This window comes from Malurus melanocephalus, unplaced genomic scaffold (assembly GCF_030028575.1).
Source record: "Malurus melanocephalus ecotype Western Australia unplaced genomic scaffold, MMel_1.1 scaffold_1102, whole genome shotgun sequence".
In the NCBI taxonomy this organism is placed as follows: domain Eukaryota; kingdom Metazoa; phylum Chordata; class Aves; order Passeriformes; family Maluridae; genus Malurus; species Malurus melanocephalus.
The window spans coordinates 19876-40396 of record NW_026624334.1 but is presented as its reverse complement, the minus strand read 5'-3'; the positions used below and the strand labels follow the sequence as shown (position 1 = coordinate 40396).

The 20521-nt window shown below is 45.9% G+C and overlaps 1 protein-coding gene across 3 annotated transcripts; it reads left to right on the top strand.

Moving 5' to 3' along the window:
• Positions 1 to 9339: 9339 nt before the first annotated feature.
• On the top strand, positions 9340 to 20203 carry TINCR (TINCR ubiquitin domain containing). 3 transcript variants are annotated; one of them, XR_008966688.1, is made up of 5 exons: positions 9961 to 13267; positions 16447 to 16563; positions 17359 to 17487; positions 18730 to 18921; positions 20126 to 20203. XR_008966688.1 is itself a non-coding variant. In XM_057386946.1 (4 exons), exons 1-2 carry the CDS (start codon positions 9693 to 9695, stop codon positions 16448 to 16450), a joined length of 264 nt encoding a protein of 87 aa, XP_057242929.1. In that variant the 5' UTR covers positions 9340 to 9692; the 3' UTR covers positions 16451 to 16563; positions 18730 to 18921; positions 20126 to 20203. The 3 variants fall into 3 exon arrangements, 1 of the variants encoding a protein (XP_057242929.1); XM_057386946.1 differs by lacking the exons at positions 9961 to 13267; positions 17359 to 17487 and adding an exon at positions 9340 to 9952; XR_008966687.1 differs by lacking the exon at positions 17359 to 17487.
• The last annotated feature ends 318 nt before the right edge of the window (positions 20204 to 20521 follow it).

Below are 20521 nucleotides of genomic sequence, written 5' to 3'. Positions count from 1 at the left end.
TGGTGTTAAGGAACTATAATGTGTGATAGTGTAAAACATTAACAGAGCTCAGATTTAGGTGCCAAGTTCATGCTCAAGGCAAATTTGGTGAGTTTGAGTGCCTGTCCTTGAAGTTTCCCTCACTAAACACTCGGGGAACTGAACAMCACCTGAAGTTGCAGTCCGATGAGCACCGTAAATTATTCTCTCTGCTGTATGACGGAGTCACCTTCACTCTGTCAGGCAAGAGCAGCTTTGGGGAGAATTTTCACAGCCAAAGACACCMAACAGAGCCTCCAACAGCCCCAGAACGAGCTCTGCTTCCTTTAGCAGCTCAATTAAACATATCCCCAAAACCATTTCATCCCTTCTTATGCTTATGCTGAGCCTTACAGGCCAAATCAGCCTTGTCCTGACTGCTCTGGTCTGCTGGTATATTGATATAAATTGGGGAAAGCAGGAGGGAATGGGGTTTTTTTGGAGAGATGGTATTTTTCTTCCTGTGTCACCATTCCACAGAATGGGACCGTGGTCTCGTGGAGGTGGGAAACACCTGCTCACAGGAAGCAGTGAGTTAATTCCCTGTTTTTATCTGCTTGTGTGCCCAGCTTTTGCTTTCCCTATCAAACTGCCTTTATGTCAACTCATGACTTCTCCAGCTTTTACCCTTCTGATTCCCTCCCCGACGCCACTTGTGGGCGAGCGAGTAGCTACATGGTGCTTGAGATTAAAACACACTGATTTACTGTTGCTTAAATCAAAATTAATCAATTTTATTAAACCCCGGGCCTTCCCGCCCGCCGCCCGGAGCGCTGCCTTGGCCCCCACCCCAAGATGGCGGCCGTGAGCCCCCTCAGGGGCCGCGCTGAGGCGGCGCCAAGATGGCGGAGCGCGGGAACTACAACTCCCGGCAGGCTCTGCGCGATGGCCACGCCCCCTTTCGACCCCGCCCTCCGCCCTCAGGAGCGACCTCCTGAGCGACCGCTCGGATCTGTGCTTTTTGTGTGTGTTTCTGTGGGTTTTTTTTTACCTTTTTTGTTTGTTTGTTTGTTTATTCTGTTTTGTTTTTAATCTAATAAACAATAGTCGGAATTTTTAACAGCTCCCAGTTGAGTGTTTGCTTGGAAATCAATGCTGGCTCTTGCCTCTTGGTGTGTGCCTGTGCCTGGAACACCTCACGTAATTAAATGTACTTTTTCCAGGTACCTCTGCAGCCAGGCGACCCCCTGGGGTATTTTTTTTAGTCCAATTCCAATGATTTTTAAGCTATTCTGCGATTTGAACAATGGAAGGTAAAACCACATCGGTCCTCAGCCTGGAGCGGATTTAAGGTATCAGGGTGACGCACTGTGCTATCAGTGTCCCCAACCCTGCAGAAATGTCATTGAACCCCAATAAACCACGTTAATTGCTATCACTTGCATTTTTTTTGCTCTCCTGCCCTGGCAGTTTGTTGATTGAAAACTTTGGGGGTGAAACCCTCAGGAGCTGAGTGAGGGTCAGTGCTGGTGACCACAGGGTGATCGCAGGATGTGTGTGGGGTGCAGCCACGGTGATTCCCAGCAGCTTTCTTTGGGACAAGATGACACTTTTAATAACTTCCTCAGCTGGCTGCAACCCGGTGATCCAGCTCACATTCCTGTCTGAACCAGCTGGCTGTGTTTTATGGCTCCTTTAGGGCTTCCTGCCCTCATTTATGCTGTCATCCTGCATTCAGGCCTGTTCCACCCTGTGCTCCTGCTGGAGGTGCCACAGGCTCTYGGACTCAGAGGAGCAAATTTTGGGGTGTAGTTTGAAGATACGAGGGGAGGCAGGGGATGGGGAAGGATGGAGTTAGCTCTGTTTGAGCCAGCACATGTATGAATTTATGGGATGGGTGATAATGTGAGGCTGTGTGTGCTGCTCTGTGAGACGGCAGCTGCTTGTACACTTAGGTGTGCATTTGTACACTTAGGTGTGCATTTGTACCCTTAGGTGTACATTTGTACCCTTAGGTGTGCATTTGGAGCTGTTCCTGTGGCTGCTCTCACAGCCTCTTCATAATTTCTATGATTGTGAGAAGCACAAGTGGTTTTCCAGTCAGCTCACCAGCCCCTTCCTGCCGCGGGCTCAGGCAGGCTTGGAATCAGCGCTTGGCAAGCGAACACTGAACAAGAATCTTTTTCCTTTCTATTTCAACTGCAGGAAGATAATTTTTTCTAATCAACTCCGTTGTGTGACTCAGAGCCACGTTTAGAAAGGAACATCAAGAGAAATGTCACCCTCTGTGGCCCTTCAACCAGGTACATTCCCTTCTTCCCTTCCCTGCTTCACCAGCTGGAGAGAAAGACCTGAAGAATTCACTCAGTGATGATAATCCTGTCAGTACCACAGCCTCTGGTTTTCATTAGCTTGGGAAACACTGAGCAATCAAGAGAGAAGGAAAAGCACTCTAAACTTTATTTTTTTTTACTTTTTTTTTTTTTGTTTCAGGCAGGCAGGAAGGTGCTCTTACAGGCTGTAAGAATTCCTTTGTGTTCCCTTTTCTCTCTGAGGGATTGTTTATGCTGAGCAAAGCTTGGCGAGGTTGGTGTGTAAATAGGAGAGGATACCAGAAGGAAATGAAGTGGGATTGTTGGAGAGTGTGCTCATTCCTTTGGCAGCAAGGCTGCATGGGGAGCTTGTCACAGCAAGCATTTGAACAGACCTGTGGCCTGAGGTCTGACAGGTCTCGACATCTTCTTTGCCGTCAATCCCTGCTCCTTTTTTTGTGGCCCAGCAGTTAGCTGGGACCCACAACATGGCCCATTTCACTCMCTGGGCAAAACAGACACTTTATATCCCCCATTTTCTCCTACAACTCCTGCTCCACTCTGAACTTTGGTTATAAAACATCTCCTTCCTCTCTTTCACACTGATTGAGCTCCAACTCCCCATTTACAAAGCTGCATGTGTCAAGGCTAGAAGCAATTCAAAGCAAAAGGAAGAAGCTGTTGACAATCCTTTACCAAATTCCTTCATTTTCTTAACGTAAGTATCTCCTAACAACCCACTCTCATAAATTTTCTGTTGTAGAAACTATATAATGTGGTGTATCACTAGAAAAGGTGGCACTGAACTGAACATCAAACTTGTCTCTTCCTGGCATTTCCTTTTGAATGACAAGATCTGTGAACCCTCACACCTCAGTGAATTTGTTTTCTCTGATGTGTTCTCATGAACTATCTATTACTGACCACAGATGAGCAAAAGGTGCTGGGCTAGGTGTGATGAAAATGGTAGATGTGCTTTCCCTGTGCCTAGATCCAAGGGAAATTTACCTATTTTCTTCAATAATCCTGGCTACCTGCATTTCCCAGGAGGATGGCAGAATTCACTCGATATCTGACACACACTGGGAATCCTCTCTCACTTCCAACTTCGGGTACAGCAGAAGAAAGCAAATCCYACCCTGAATCCACGTTCATGTTTCTGGCTAATACAGGATGGAGAGAACCCTAGAAGAGAAGGAATCAGCAGCCTCTACCGGCAGATTTTGGCTGTCTTTTTTTTCTCTGGACTGGTCTTCATGGGTGAGACCTTTCAGTTGCAGAGACAATTTGCATTTAGAGCAAAGGACTCTCCCTGCGGGCCGTCTCCTCCTTTTTTTTTTTTGCTCTTCCAGCCCTTGCTGGGCCACAGCCAACGCTTTAATCTCTCTCTTGCCGTTAGATGGCAATGCACATCCACACATTCTCCCTTCCTTGAGCCTCTGGAAAATGATAGCGCCGCAGCTGGAATGGCTCATAGAGCCTCAAATCTTCTCTTTCCGCCCATGTCACCTTCCAAGAGTGAGGCACCTGAATTTGTTTTGCCTGACRAGGAATGGAGCTGGCTGGTTGAAGTGGCAGCTCCTCCGAGCCCTCAGTGGCACAAACATTCTGTCTCTCTCCATCCAGACCCTCCTTTGTACACAGTTTTGTTTTATTTTTGCTCTTCCATCAGTTAATTCATTTGTCTTTTGTTTTGCTGTTTCCACCACCATTTTGTTGTCCTGCTTATTTCTCAGCTCACCAACCCTYTCAGGCGGGTGAGTCATGGGCTGCCTCAGGCCAAACCCCTGAGGATACAGACTTCTTCTGAGGGTCATGAATCTCCCATCTGGGAACTTATAAAGAACTGCAGTGAGAAATAGCTACCACCGCAAAATGCTTYCCTCCATACCCATTTTTCACCCGTTCCATTGTCTGCACTTGACTGGTTCATTTACCATGTGCGTTACCAGGGCTTTTTTTTCCTTCACATTGACTTTTCCACCAGAAAATGTCACCAACTCACATTCAACTTGTGCTCAGAAAACTTGCAGGTTCACTTGTGTTCCAAAACCATGCAGGTTTGCTCCTTCAGAACTGAATATAAACACCTTTTTTTCTTTTTTTTTTTTTTTTTTTTTTTTTTCCTGGAGCTCATTTGAAGTTCAATTCCCTGCCAAACACTCCACCAACTCACAGTAGTGCAATATTTTTGCTGGGCAGCTGGCCAGGGCACTTGTAGGGCCTTTTGGAATCTGATTTGGATACTTGCAGCAGGATCTGTTCTGCTTGGTGACTTCAGCTGTGTTAGTGGCAGAAATCCTCATTTGCAGCAGAAAGAATGGAAGTACCATGTTTTTTTTTTTTTAAATCTCTTATGCTGATGGAGCAGATGGAGAGCTTCTGACTGTGGCTAAGAACAGGGCAGGAAGATGTTGACACTTTCTCCCATGCCAGGCAAAGATGGGAGGTTGGGGCTCCCCTCGACACTCACACCTCCWGTGAACATTAAAGTAAGCACCTTCCAGCTTTTCTGGATTTAAAATGTCTAAGCAATGAGGATTTTGTCTTAATCCCCCGGAGAAGTGCTCCTCTGTCACAGAAAGGCTCATTTTTCCTGGTGCACAAGAAGTTAATGGTGTTCCTAAGCCCTCTTGCAGATGTGAGCAGCGTGCTGCAGATAAGTTCTATCAGGAGAAAGCGTTATCACTTGGGCTTACATATTTTGTGCTTATCTGTTGGACTCTAAAAAGCTGTTGCGTTTAATTACTCATTTCTCAGAGCATTTATTAATCATTTATTAGCTCTTTGTTCATTTGCCGTAGATGTAACTTGACATATGAAGTGAGCCCAGTCATTTCATAACCAAGCACGTCTCAGGAGGAGGAAAGCACTGAGTGATAGGGAAGGCCTTACTCATCTTGGCACATGGTGGTACAGCTCTAGTTGGGGCCTCTGTTACTTAAGAAAGTGCCAGAATATAAACACTGTTATTAAATATATATATACTTTTAAAGATATAAAAATTATATTGTATATATTATATAATTCTATATTAATTGTAGTAATAAATAAAATTATATGTAGAAATTATATATAGAAATTATATATGTATTTATGTAAATTATATATGAAATTTTAATGTTTAAATAATATATTTTAAAAATCTGTATTTATATATAAGTATATTATATATATAAGTATATTCTATATATAAGTATATATGTAAGAATACAAGTATATTTTTTATATATATGTATATATATAATGTATAAATATGAGTGCCTTAAGCTGCCCCATCACCTGAAGTATCCGAGGCACTGATGAATTAGGTGACAGCTGCATATTGGACTGGAGATTTATGACTTTGTTTTATCACTGTCAAGCCTGCACAGCCATTCTCTCTCTGTGAATGAACCTTTCCTGCTCCTCAGCACCCAGTGTGAGTGTCAGAGCTGACAGTGCTGCACCTTTCCCTCTTCTCCTTTGCTWAATGGGGCAGGAGAATGGTGTTTGGGTTCTCCTGCCCACCAGCTGAATTGAGTATTTAGGAGACAAAAAGCCCCTCTTTAGTACCCAGAGGTGTCAAATATGTCCAGGGTGGTCACCTCTTGTCCTTTATCCCTTGCTCTCAAAGTCACCCAAAAAAAACATCAGAGGAAAATCCTGAGTGTTCGGAACTGCTGACCACAAATCCCAGGATCAGAGAGCTTCAGGGARCACCAAAGGGGTTCTTGGAAGAACCACAGCACTGGCTGAGTGGTTTCCTCAAAGACTTACAGGCTCTGCCAAGGGGAATCAGGGTCAGATTTCTGCCAGGTGGTTCAGTTTCCCTATGACTGATACCAGAAAATAAAGAAACCTTTATTTCCTTGTAGCAAGAAACCTTGATTTCCATATCGAAATATTTCTTTACCTTTATTTTCTCTTCGAGTGACATTTCTCTTCTCTGTTGCCCTTTTCAAGGAGAGCAGCACAGCCAACAGCAAAACAGCCACTGTCAAACAAACAACCCCACCAAAAACCCACCTGCCTGAGACATGAATGTCTCTATTCTGTCATTATGAGAAGGAATTSTAAGGCCCAAGATCATCTCAACCAGCTTGAAACATCTTAATAAAACACCTAATCCAGGCAGGTGTTTCTTTTTTGCTCCAGTCAATGGGGTAAGGAAGCTCTGAGAGCTGAAGAGGAGACATTTTATAAATGCTGTTGCTTCTTCTGTCCATAAAAAAGCATCTCAGCCCACCTGGGTTTTAAATTGCTTTTCAGGCTTTCCTAATGAATGTCTCGGAATATTTGCAAGTCTTTTGTTTGCCCTCAATATGGGGAAAAGCTTAAGTCAACAAGTTTTTATTTGATTTGTAAATAATGCCAGAGTGACACTTTATTACGGATTCCCAGAACTCTGACTCCATGTCTTATCCTCCAGATATGACATGCCACAGACATCACCAGAGACAGGCTAGGGGACAGAAATYAAAATAATTTTGAGGAAAGACCATMTAGAACTTTAGCCTGTACYTCTGTTTAGCCCACAAACCATCAGGAGCTGCTGAAATAATTGCTTTGGACAGATAATAAAACATTCTCCAGCAAAAGTAAGGTATTTAATATACTGCTCAAGTCAATTTCCCTTATTTCTGCTGTCCTCTTGCTTTTAATAGTGGTTTAATGAAAAATTCAGAATTAATTGAAACTGGCATTAGACATTCACGTGTTCCAGTGAGGATTTCAGTGCTTCAATATTTCATAAGCTGACTTCACTGCTATCCTTCTCYTTATCCTACTTTCATAGGCTAGGATATCATTCCTCTTCATAAAATGAAGGGTCCCAGTGTGGGCAGATGGGGGGGACGTGAGCAAAGTTTGCAGCCACATCATAGGCAAAGAAATAAAAATAATAGCTGCTTCTTCCTGCCACCATCCCCCCTTGCTGTCTAATGATTTACATCTGAGCCTTGATGGGAAAGAGCTGTCCTAAAAATAAACAGGATCTGTCTGAAAGGTGTCTGAGGGAGGTATTTGGCAACTGTCAGGCTGTCACGTATGCCAGAAGGATGGAGCTGATGGACTGGCTGACACCAGACAGGYTCTGCTGAAATGAGAGTGCCTTCTGCTCCCCTTGGCACTCACCGGGCAGATTCTGCTGGCCAGAGCYGTGAGCCCACGGTGTGTCTGGGGCTTGTTCCAGGTCTGGCTGCCRTCAATGAGAGTCTGCCCTTGGATGGCACTGGCAATTGGATCAGACCTTTGCTGTACCCCTGAGACTCTGGCTTTACACCAGGGTAAACTTTGGCTCCCTACAGGAATGTCACCCCCACGGAGAAGGAATCACCAGGCCCTGGCCTTGAGAGTTTCTGCAGATCTCTGAAAAKGAGACCCCTCACTGAGATACCTGGATATGGGGACCAGAGCCTGACCTTCTGCTTTTTCTTGGTTACAAAATAGCTTTGTATATAATGATCTTGACTATTATTGTATTGTATTATATTATAATGAAATTATAATTGTATTATATTATGATATTGAATTGTATTGTCTTGTATTGTATTACAATTAAATTACATTATTGTATTGTATTGTATCATATTATTATATAGTATTGTATTATACTGTATTATATCATATTATTCTATTCTATTCTATTCTATTCTATTCTATTCTATTCTATTCTATTCTATTCTATTCTATTCTATTCTATTCTATTCTATTTCTTTGTATATAATAATCTTCGTATATAATAATCTTCGTATAAAATAATCTTGAAGACAGTACAACACCACCCCTATCAGAGATGGAAAAACTGAAGGAAAAACTATTTTATAACCAAGAAAAAGCAGATATTTTCTTCAAAATTATTGGCATATTTGTAGATTCAGGCATTCCTAAAAGCTCCTAGTCCATGACTGAACTCAGTTCTGGTTTCTCACAAGGTGTTTGATGAAGGTGTGTTACACCATGCTGCAGTCMGGAGGTGAGCAAACAGAAACACAAGACATGACGTGACTCACCTCAAACCTTTGAAACGACTCAGTGGCAGAGCAAGGACCTAAGAATTCTGGACCCCGCCAAAACAATCATACCTTTGGAGTGACCCAAGCTGAAAAGAAAATGTTCTGAGTGGAAACTGCGGTTCTTCTCGACTCCACAGGGAAATCTCYGCTGCCTGGGGTGTAACTGAAGAGATTTGCTGGTGTTCTTGGCAGATAAAATGTGCTGGGGAGGGAAAAGGGAGGTGTGGGAGAAAGGTGGAAAGCTCCYTGTTCCCCCATGGGAGAGTGGACACTTCTTTTATTCTCAAAGGGAGCTGACTGCTGCCATATCTGAAAATCAGASTCTTTTGTTACCTACTGGGCAAGAGCAGCTCCTTTTGAGTGAAGAGCAGACCCTGAACTCAACTGTCCTGCAGTGCTTTGGTCTGAAAATCCCGGTCTGTATTGAGAAGAATGGCCCAGGGAATTAACTCCTGTAATATGGTCTGCAGGAAGTTGCCTACAAGATAAGAAGGTGACTTGATCTTTTTGAGAAAAAGAGAAAAAAAAAAAAGGCTTCCTTATCTTCATGACGTTTGCTCTGAAGTGTCATCTTGTGACTGCCTTGCAGGATCAGTGAATTCCAGCCGGGTCCTGTGGCTGACATCAATTCTGTCGTATTTCCCAAACTGATGCTTCAAGGCCTCGGTGGTGCTGATCCCGCTCACGTGTCGGGCAGGATACGATCAGCCCCGCAATTAAACATGGATCTGAAAGGAAGAGGAAATCAGGATGATGAAGCAGCGAGGAGGAGCACGTGTGAGTCAGGATCAGATAGCTGAGGGTGTGATGAGCAGTGAGTGAGTCCTACTTGTTCTGTAGGGTCTCAGATTGTTTGTGAGCAGGAATTGCAGATCTCCCGGGGGAATCTGCATGAGGGATGTTCACACAGCTCATCAGGGTGCTCTGGCTTTCCTCTGTGAGGAATTTGTCACTATGCAGCTGTACTTTTCTTCATTCAAATGGCAATATTAAATAGCTGTGAGGCTGCTAAATGCCTGCTTTGCTAACTGATCTTCTCCCCCAGCTGGCAGCTTTTTAAAGCAGGAGACACGAAGTTACTAAACCCATTCATTTCTCACATGCACCCACGTTTCTAATGTCTGTGGAGATTCAAAGTCCTCTTCCAGCCATTGGAATGAAGAGCACTTTGTGAAGCCATTGTAATTATTATGGGATTTAGGGGTGTGTGGAAATGATTCACCGAGATGTTTCCCAGCCAGCAAGGCTCATGGAGCCAGGTGAAGCTCTTCCCTGGAATGTCAAGCATGCAGCGTGGCAACTGGGAGGAACAGGTTTGGCAGGACATTTTTAAGTTGTTGGAGGCAGGCAGCYTTTTCAGAGCCACATCCCTGCTCTGCCGATCTCCCAACTGGATGCTCTGCTCTTCCCTGGCGAGCTGGAGAGGATGGACACGCTGCGGAGGAGCCTCTCTCGATGGAAGAGGTACCACATTAAGGTGCATTTGGCCGATGAGGACCTGATGATGCCCTTGACGGTCAGACCCAGGGACACGGTGATGGACCTTCGSGCTCTCTTGGTACGGGAGGGCGTCACTTCCTGGAAGAAGACATTTTATTACAACTCCAGGCAGCTGGAGGAGCACGAAACTCTCAAAGAAGCCAATATCCAGAATGGTTCTGTCCTCCTTCTTGTCAGCAGTAAAAGGTAGGCGAGGAGCTCGTCTGCAGTGGGGGCGGTGCAGAGGAAGGGGAATGCTCGGTGGGTTTTGGCCCCTTGGGATCTTTTCTTGTCGGGATTTGCAGAATGCAAATCAGGAATTCAGATCCTGCCATTTCCAGCGGGATTGAGATGCCAGGCTCTCCATTTCCAGCCATGCTGGGCTGTGAAATAAGCAGAGAGGAGGAAATCTGGTTGCTGCTCCCTGTCCTGTTTCTGATTATGTCTCGTTTTCCTGGATGTGAGGCCTCTCCAGAGGGAGAGACATGACAAAAAAAAGGGCAGGGGAGATTGTGTGACCTGGGAGAGTGTTCTGGGACCCTCAGTCGTCCTTTTCTGCTGTGCCTGTGTGTCCCCACTTCTTTGCAGTAAATACTTCCTGCACTGCTGTGGCAGAGAAGAGCTGCACAGCTCACAGCAAAGCACCAGGAGTGCTGGGCAGGGATGGCCAGAGGCTGCAGCTGCCCAAAATGTGTCTGAATCACAGCAAAAAGCACCGTGAGACTCCCAGGAGAGCCAGTGCATGGGAGATCAATCACGGCAAGCACTAAAGTCCAGTGGGGATGAAAGCTGAGATAATGGACCTGGGACTCGCTGGCCCACAGGACAGTTTTGATTCACTGAGGTGAATTTATGCCCACCTGCACTGTCTTTCCCAATGCCTGCTTGCTGCTGCCAGCGTGATTAATTCTGTGAAGCATTTTGGGGATMCTGGGGAGAAGAGGTGCACGGGTGTGTTATGTCTAATTCATCTTTCTAAATCCTGAGCTCTGTGAGTTACGTGCCTCTGCTGATCAGAGTTTCCTCTGCAGAAAAACCTGCACTAAAGACTTCAGTTCCTGATTATATGCCTCATACTGGAATGGTCCTATTTTCCAGTCCAGAGGCAGCTTGAAATCTCACACAAAGAAGATTTAATAAAGCATTTCCTTTCAGAGCTCAGCCAGACACCAGAGATTTCACAGCACTCAGCTAACTGCAAACCCCAGGTCACCCATGGCCCCTTTCTCCAACATCTCATTTCAGTTCTCTGATTAACTTGGCTCAGCTCCTCCTTTTCACCTTTTTTTTATGATGGCAGGACCACTTCTATTTGTTGTTGTTCCCGGCGTTTATTTTMCTAATTTTTACAATCTGAATTTTTGAGAGTAAAAAAGGATTTGGAGGGTCTGAGATGACGGAGTGCACATATTGATGGTTGTTTGGTGGATGCTGTGCACCATTCCACATCCTCCAAAAGCAAATGCAAAACTCATCAGGAGATCCTGCCCCGGTGTGCGGAGTTCACTGGCCAGTTTTGAAAATCAAAAACCTGTTGCTCAATTTTTGTGAGTTCATTAAAAAGGGAGTGGGATTTTATGATATTTTTTTCCTTGGATTTCCTGGAAACCTTCCTGGTTCCTAAAAAAGCACCTTTGGCCAATCTCCCATTGTTTTTTCCAGGGCTGGGTGCAGTGTGGGGAGTGTCCAGTCTCCACCTGCAGTCACGTCTCCTTGATTTTTTTTTTGACATAAAGGATTATTGGGTCGTGCCAACCTCAGCCTCTCCCATAAGGTTTTGTGTGGCTGTAAATGCCCCGATAGTGGGGACACATTTCTCAAAAGGCTGAGCTRTGGTAGGATAGTTCTTTTTGATATTTCTGAGCTCCTGTGTGGCTGGGCAGTCACCGCCCTTCGTGGGGCAGTCCAGGCTGTGACTCAGCACCTTGCAGGTTTTCAGCAAGCACAGAGAGGTTTTAGAGGATTTTAGATTCCTGTCTCTCGCTGCTATTGGGACTTTTGAAATACAGAGTGGGAGAAGGCTGCGTTGTAACTGAAATTACGGTACTGATTTGAGCCTTCAGGTTACTCAGGCAGATCTTTAGGTGTTATAAATCCATGTTCCACCCAGAGTGACTTTGGAAATACACTGCTCTATGTCAGCTGGGCAGCAGTGAATAACCATGGGGACTATAACAAGAGCAGCACATGGTGTGTTGGGACTGCCACAGAAGCAGAGAAAACATTGGATTCCAGAGTTGGTTTTAGTGTTTCTTCAACTCTGAAATGCTCAGCACTAAATGCAATATGGAAGTGAAGTATGGACCCTCTCCATCAAAGCCAAGCACCTACTTCTTCTGCTCTCCCTGAAAACCTCGGTGTCTCCTCCTTGCTCTTTTGTACCSAGGTACCAGCCAAGCAGAGCGATATTAATTCCGAAAGTGGAGTTGCTGTGATTGCCAAGGTCTGCAGCTCGGTGTCGTGCCTATAAATATTAATGGTCACTCTGCATGCTGTGTGTTCCTGCAATGGGCTCACGGGACAGCTTGCTTTGAACCAGAGAAAACATGAAAATGACCCTATTTTTCATCCTCCCCTCCCCACTTAATGCCTTTGTAGATAATTGGCATTTAGCAAAGGCCAAGTCAGCATTTCCACTTCTTCTCGCTCGTATTTTCTGGGGTTTCTAACTTAGTCATAAAAATTCACTTAAGGCGGCAGCTTGGCAGGAAAGGGATCAGCATACCAGCTAACGCTGAAAATTTATTTGGACCTTGACGTTTAAAAGTTCGAGCAAGCCATTTTGGAGATCAGTCAACATGACCTCTCGCCCTGGGAAAACACATGGTTTGGCCAGAACTGTGAACAGCACATCCACCTAGGATGCAGTTCCTTTTTGTGCACAGCCTGTTAATCACATTACTGCTGTGCTGACTGAAATTGCAATCCTGTTGCTGCAGAGGCTGAGCAAAGAACTCACTGCAAAAAAAAAAGCTTTCTGCCCTAGAGAGTGACATATTACAACAACACGGTTTGCCAGTGGGTGAAACAAGCAAAGCAAGAGTTGAAATGGGAACGAACAAGCAGAGAAATGCCCCGGCTCRGTGGATGCGGGCCAGCATGTGATGTTCACGCCATCGGTGCCCATCAGGAGAGCAGAACATGAGCAGAACACCCAGCAGAGCACCCAGCACGGATATARACTCATCCATGGGCACGCAACAGGCGGTCCCAAGCGCCTGAGGTGTGATCAGTGCTGGCACCGTGGACCAGCCGCGGCAGAACCCGTTTGGCTTGCTCTGGAGGCGGCGTGGGGCCCCAGAACCAGGAGCTGCTCRGCTGGTCTGGTGGCCATGTGGGAGGGAGTTCCTGAAACTGGCACGGCTCTTCCCGAGCTCTGTCTGCTGCAAAGAGCACCCAGAGGTTCTGCTGAGGAGCACCCATYGATGAAGCCACCCATGGGACAGCGAGCAGCAATTTTTTTTCCTGCAATTTTCGTGGATAGGAGAGAGACATTTAAGTTAATATCCTGCTGAAGGAAAGGTAATGACTCCCTGTCTATTTTGGGATGTAAAAGTCTCTTCTTGCTCCTTCTGTGCTGGACATTRGGCACATGGAATCAGCTGCTCCTCRCCGGTCATTTGGCGTTTTGCTGTTTGCTGGGAGATGGAGGAATATGGAACTGGTGAATCCACCCCTTAACCCATGAGCTGCTTCAAACAGGGTGATCCAGAACAATCCCTGGATGTGCCCACTGTGCCCGTTCCAGCTTGATCTGCATGTGGGGAAGGACAATGGCACTGACAGAGCCTGTGCACTCAGTCTGTCCTTTGCAATCTCCTCTAGCAGTCACCCAGGCAAGGTCTGTGCTAATAAATTAACCAGTGCTCAGATTTCTCTCTGTAACAATGCCATTTTTGGCTCAGTCCAGGTGCGTTTCAGGACTGCTCTTTATGGGATGCCTGGATGTGCTCGTGCAGGTTTGGAGAGTAAGAATTCCGCTGGAAAACCTTATCCATCCTGTGCCAGCTGTCCTGTTAATGCAGGAGAAAGTCCCAGGCACATTTGATTTACTGGCACAGGCTCAGCCACAGGACATGGGTCCCCTCAGCCTTTTGGAAGCTGAGGTTCATTGAGGCCATGCAGCTTTTTTCATCACCTACTGCTTGCCCRGAGAATGGAGTTCAGGAAGTCATTGGTGAATAGGTTAAATAAAGTAGATGCCAGCTCCGAGTTCAGTGGAGTCTATTATCTGGAATCTATTGGTGTTGATTTTCTGGCCTGGAGCCACCTGAAAGCATCTATCTCACGGCATTAGCTCAGTTACCATAACAACTCACCCAGGAGCAACTCCTGACAGCTCCAAGAGCAGACCAAGGTCCCACGTGGYAAATCGTAGCCACTCTTAGGTCAAAATAAGCATGTCCAGGTTTCTCCCTTTCCTGCAATCCCATCTCAGCGTCCCTGGTGAGCGCCAGTCCTTTACAGAAGCTTTGACATGCTTGGGAGTCTGTTTTATTCTTCAGAGGCTGTTCAGCCTGGTTTTCCAAATGTCCCTCCACTCACGGATGGATATTTTGCCTCCTGCCAGAATAACAAACCCATCCATCCTCGGGGAACCTGTTGTGTTCCCTTACTGACATTTGGTTTACAGTCTCTGATTTTTTGGAATTGTAAATGAAAACTGTGGCTGARGAATCGTAAATGAAAACTTGCCCAAGGTCTGGTTTAGCTGATGCTGAACTCCTGCCTGTGTTTGACTGTGTGGTGATGTCAGGACCAGTGACAGACACTCGGCAGTGGCTCACTCCAGAGTCCCATCCCAATCCTATCCCCCCTGCTCACTGTCACCAGAATCACTGGGAAGCAGTCACCAAACACAGCAGGTGACCTTGGAAGTCCAGGAACCAAAAAAAAAACCCTAATGGCATCTACAGTTTACCCCTGAAAGCTCAGCCCTGAAATAAGTCCTTTACTCTGGATTTTGCTGTGATTTTGTGACTCCTGCTCTTTGCCCTGACCCTCCTGCTCCTGGGGTTGCTCAGCAATTACTCCTCAGCATGGAGGGGACACTTTTTCACCCCCATCCAAGTTTTGCAGCCCTGCCCTGTTAAGCTGAGGCCCAGCAGCAGGCTCCGAGGCACCTCGCAGCGGGATAACGATCCTTTAAATAGCGCTGGGAGTCTCTCTTCTCAGGGAGAACTAATTAAGCTCTTCAGTACATGCTTAGACATATGCTGACCTGGGATGGCCTTAACAGGCCCGCTCCCACCTACTGGATAAATAATCCTGGCTTAAAAATATCCTCCTGGAGATGTGTTACTGAGGCAACAGCCAGGTGGGGGGCTGACTGCATCTCTGCGTGCTCGTGTGCCTTACTCACAGGCCAAGCTCTTGGTTAAGTGATTTTTTTTAAGTTCCAAAAGCCAGGCCAGACTGTCACACCTGTGTTCAGCTCATTTACTCATTTCTCAGCCTGAGAAGCTCATTTAACAAAAACGTGATGGAGAATTGCATCATTGCATCGGTGGAGAGCGTGGTCCAGAGGATCTGAGTTCCTCCCTGCACAGATAAAACTGAGCTCAGGTGTCCCCTGGGGATCTGTCTTGACTCTAGGCAAAGAATTAATGAATGGAAAGTGCATCCTAAATGAGGATTCTTTCTGGTGTGATGTGGCCCAGCTTCCTGGGCTTCTCTGGGGTTGGTCTGGTTTGTACCAGGTGAAGATTGTGCCCAGTTGGGATAAATCCCCTCTCCTGTGTCGTGGTGTTTTATGGGGTGGATGTCCTGCAGGGTGGGCTCACAGCAARCCCTTGGCTATCAAAATCCCCTGAAATTTCAAGTGAAGAAGCAAGATAAAATATGAATTCTGGGTTCTACAGAAAACTCAACCACTGCCTGGTATCAGCCTCACAAAAACTTCCACCCTGCAGACTTTGTAATTCTCTAAGACCTGATGAAATYTGTTATAAATGGCAAAAATAATTGCAAACAGCAATTCACAGGAGTCCAAAGGCTCAGCCCTGCTCTTTTGGTGTGGTGACTGCCTGGTGGAGTTGCTGTAGGCCATAAAAACCTTGGTTGCAGTTCTAGGTAGGATCATGAGCCCTCCAAGCAAATCCCAAGTCCTGAAGAGGTACCCCTACAAACTTGGGAGAGCTTTGGTCTCTGTTCTGGAGTGATTTCTAGGGGTTTTCAGAGGAGCAACTTAGAAAATAATTCTACTTTTGCCAAGTTTAACCCTTCCATGTAGGTTCTGTACCCCCCTGTCAGAAAATGCTGATGGACCTGGAACCCCAGAAAGTCACCACTTAGTGCTGATGGATGTGTTAGTGCCTGAGGATGGATGTGTTGAGAGCAATTCAAGCTCTGTCTCACTGCAAATATTCTCAAAATGCTCCTAAAGCTGCAGATGGCCCTTGTTCTAGGATTAAAAAATGGATTTCCAGTAACAGGCACCGAAGAGGAAGAGCCTTGCTTGTGAGAAAAARGCTTCCAGGCAGTTTTGGGTTGTCTGAAGGAGGGTGAAAGCATCTTTTGTGGAAGGATAAAGAGGTTTGGAACCCTGCAAGGGGCTTATCCTCAGTTAAATTGTGACTGGAGAGCAAAACTGGAGAGCAAAACCAGTCAGGGGAGGTTTGYATTCTCCACACTTTGGGGTGATCAAATCCCTTTTTCACTGCMTCTCTGTAGATCCAAATATTTCCCTTTTCCTTGTTCAGATAATGCCAGAGAGCACAGCCAAAGCCATGAGAGACGGGGAGTGTGACAAGGGCTGAAGGGAAGCAGACAGAGGAGGAGAGCTTGGCCATGGAAAGGCAGCTCAGCCACCAGCCTTGGTAAGTTCCTTCCTTCACACCAGCTCCAGGGCTGCTCACAAAACAGCTCCAAAAGTGTTCTCAGCACGGTGCCCATGAATAATTAACCCAAACAAAACAACAAATAGCGTTTCCTCATCTGCCATGTGGTTCTGGGAGCGTGGTGGGACTGACTCAGCTCCTGAGGGTCATGAAATAGTGGAATGCTCAGGAAAAGGGATTTCTGCTGGGGGGATGGAGAGAGAAGGAGKTCATTTTACCTCTTTTTTAGGTTTTTTAGGGCCCTAAATGGGTYCATGGGACATCTGAGCCTCCTCCTGACTCAGGACTCTGTTCTCAGCATTCTGCAGTCAGTTGCTGAGCTTGGCCTTTGTTTTCCTACATGTGAGATAACAATTTTCCCCTTTTCACCCTGTCCATCCAGCTGTAAATCTTTCCTACATGTGAAATAATAATTTTCCCCTTTCACCCTGTCCATYCAGCTGTAAATCACTCAGGTTAGGSACTGTTCTGTGTTTTATACAAAACCCAATCAGAGCTCCAGAACAATTTCTTTACAGTGGAGCCCCATTTCCAGATTAAAGGYTGCATACACCAAATAAGTGATAAATGCCCTGGAGACAATCCTGGAGGTTTTTCCASGACAGATCTTGGCAGCTTTTGTGTATCCAAAGGACAGGGACTGGTTTGTCTCTGTTCCCACCTCCCCTGATCTCAGGGACCCACAAATACCCCAAAACTGCCCCATTTTTGAGCCGTGAGCCTCCTTATGTTCTTCTTCCCTGCTTTACCCCGCTCCAACAACTTCTGAACCAGCTGACCTCATTCGACCCAATCTGATGGAAACAGAGAGGTCTCACAGCCCCAAAATTCCTGCAATTTTCATGAACAAACAGCAGCTGGATAGGAGAGAGACATTTCAGTTAATATCCTGCTGGAGGAAAGGTAATGASTCCCTGTCTATTTTGGGATGTAAAAGACTCTTCTTGCTCTCTGTCTATTTTGGGATGCAGCAGCCAGGTGACCAGCTGGCATTTAGMTATGGCTGGGCAATCAGTTCCTGCCCAGCTTCAAACCAATCCCCTGCACTTGCAACCCTTTCCCTGCAAAGTAAAAAGCTGCTGGARCAGCCAAGGATTTCTCTGGGAAGGTCTGGAGGGCATCAGGTGCCCTGAGGRTATCGCAGCAAGCTGGGAACACCAAAAAAGGAGGAAATAAAACCAGTTGTAATACACAAATCAGAGGAAGAACGGGTTTCACCAGTTCCCTACTCACAGAACAAGTTGATTTTTAGGTTCAAACTTATTTTCAGGGATAAAAAAAGGATGTTTTACTAGTTGCAACAGTATTTTCCCCAGAAAATTCCATTGACTGGAAACTGTCCTACCAAACTGTCCTACCAAACTGTCCCACCAAATCTGCATTTTCTGTTTCACAACTGACTTTTTTTTTGGCCACACAAAACCATTTGATTCTATTTTTCTGACACAAACATTTGGCAAAATGCTGTGAGGAGCAGAATTTTTCGTTTTCCCTTTCCCGAAGAACACAATATCCCCCCGAATACATTTCACAAAAACGGATTTTAAGACAAAAAAACGTGAAGCTGAAGATCTTTCAGCTGGGTTGGGCAGAGAGTGGGATGGGGCTGAGCRTGGGAAGCAGAAATGTGACTTTTCCAAGGTCACAGGAGCTCAGTTGGGTCAGCATTTCTGCCACTTGACCAYGCGGCGCCTCCGTCGATCCCGAAATAATGAATTTCTTGGAGCGGGGCCAACACTTTCCTGAGTGCTTGGAAAATGCCTCACACGGCCCCAGGTTTAGCCATAAATAATAATTAAAATGATGATAATAATGATATTAAAGTGGATGATGGGACACRCTGAGCTGCCGAGTCCTAAATCCGTGCCCCTTGTCTAGAGGAAGGTACATTTTGCTTCACAAAGCCTGGCAGACAGGATTTGCTTCCCTGGAATTGATAATCACAGTCTTTTGCTCTGCAAAAGGCAAACTGACCYGAGCTGAATTAGGTCCAGTATCTATTCTAACACCTCCTGCCTGCAGCTGGCAGCTCTGGGCAGCTCTGCAAGGCTTTTTTGCAGCTCAGGGGGATATCTGGAAAGACTAAATTAACCGTGGTGGTGTGGGGAGCTGCCTGGACTAATGTTTTTTTTTTTTTTTTTTCAGAGATAGGCTTTGATTGACACTTCAAATCTGCCTGACAATCTTTTATTCTAAGCGCAGTTGCTGCCTTTCTTCAGAGCAGGAAGAGCTGGTTGGGTTGCTGTCCTTCAAATGATGCATCTTATCATGGGAAAAAGTAGGAAAAAAAAATCCACAAACCACCTAGAAAGAACTACAGGAGCAGCATAAAAAGAGGTAAAATGAGCTGGATCTGTTTGAGGTATTTCTCCTTTTTTTCCTCTGTGCCATAATCCAATGCCAGACACTTGAAAATGGGCAAAATTGGTTGCTGTCCTTCAAATGATGCATCTTATCATATGTGAGAAAGTAGGAAAAAACCCATAAACTGCCTAGAAAGAGCCACAAGACCAGCATAAAAAGAGGTAAAATGAACTGGATCTGTTTGAGGTATTTGTTTTTTTTCCTCTGTGCCACAGACACTTGAAAACGAGGGCTGTGCTCTGAGGAACAAGAACTGCTTGGTTTTTTTTTGCTTGGTTTGCCTGTTCATTATGTCGTTGTTTCCTGCAAGAGATTTCTTTGATGCTTTGCTGGGAGAACTGTGCAGCTCTCTGGTGCTGAGAGAAACCTGGAATGTTCTGAGCTGGGAGGGACCTGCAGGGATCATCCAGTGCCACTCCTGGTGCTACAAAGGAGACCCCAAAATCCCACTCTGAGAGTTTCAGAAGCTCTGGTGCCCATTCTCTGGGGATCCTGGGCACACTGTGGGGACAGAAAAACCTTTCCCTGAGATCCATCCCAAATCCCTCTGACACAGCTCCAGCTGTTCCATAACATTTCCAGACCCAGGACTGAGAAGACAGAGGCACAACCTCTTTTACTCACTGGTTTTACTCTGCCTCTTCTACCTGTCCTCCCCGTGCAGCCTCTTACTCCGAGTTGCAGGGATTTTTAATGTTTGCTAAATTGTGGGATTACAGCACTCAGCCTCTCTCAGAACAGGAGGAAGCCCCTTTTCTGTAGTATAATTCAGACATTTGGGGTTTACCTGAGTCTGGCCAAGAAGATCAGATTAACAGATGGGCAGAGGAATGCTTTGAATCCTCTTCTGGGCACTCCTAGGTAGAAAAATTGATTTTTAAATTTTTTTTTTTTTGAAATGTCCTGTGTCCCTTTCTCTTCTAAACCAGCCAAGCTCTTTAGGGTTTTGCTTTTCTGCAAAAGGCAAGCTAACCTGAGCTGGGTGAGATTGAGCATCTCCTCTAACACCTCCTGCCTGTARCTGGCAGCTCTGGGCAGCTCTGGAAGGCTTTTTGCAGCTTGGGAGGGATCTCTGTAAAGTCTAAATTAACTGTGGTGGTGCTGCCTGGATAGCAGAAAAGCTGCTGACAGTGAGAACTGCAGTGAAATGGCTGTTTCCCTTGTTCTCTGTGAACAGGACAAGACCAAGGACCAGCCCTGGAAGATGTTTTAGGTCCCTCTGTGTGACAATCTCAGTGAATTGTGAGATGGAGAAGCTGCTCCGTGGATGGGACTGCTGCTGCTTGGGACTGTTTCCATTTGGGATCCTGCTGCTGATGGGGCATCCCAGRCAGGATTACCCAAATCCCTGCTGGTTATCTCCACCCAGCAGCAGCTCCTGCTCTTGAGCTTTGTGAGAGAAGACAAGCCCAGGCAGATCATCTCTAGAGCTTGGGCTGGGGTGAGTTTCTGTGGCTCTGCCGTGCTCCTCCTGTGCCTGAGACGTGGATCCATCAAATATTTCAGTTTCCAGGGCCTGGCAGCTCTCCTGGGCACTAAATTGCCTCCTTAAAGTTGCATCAGTGTCGCATCC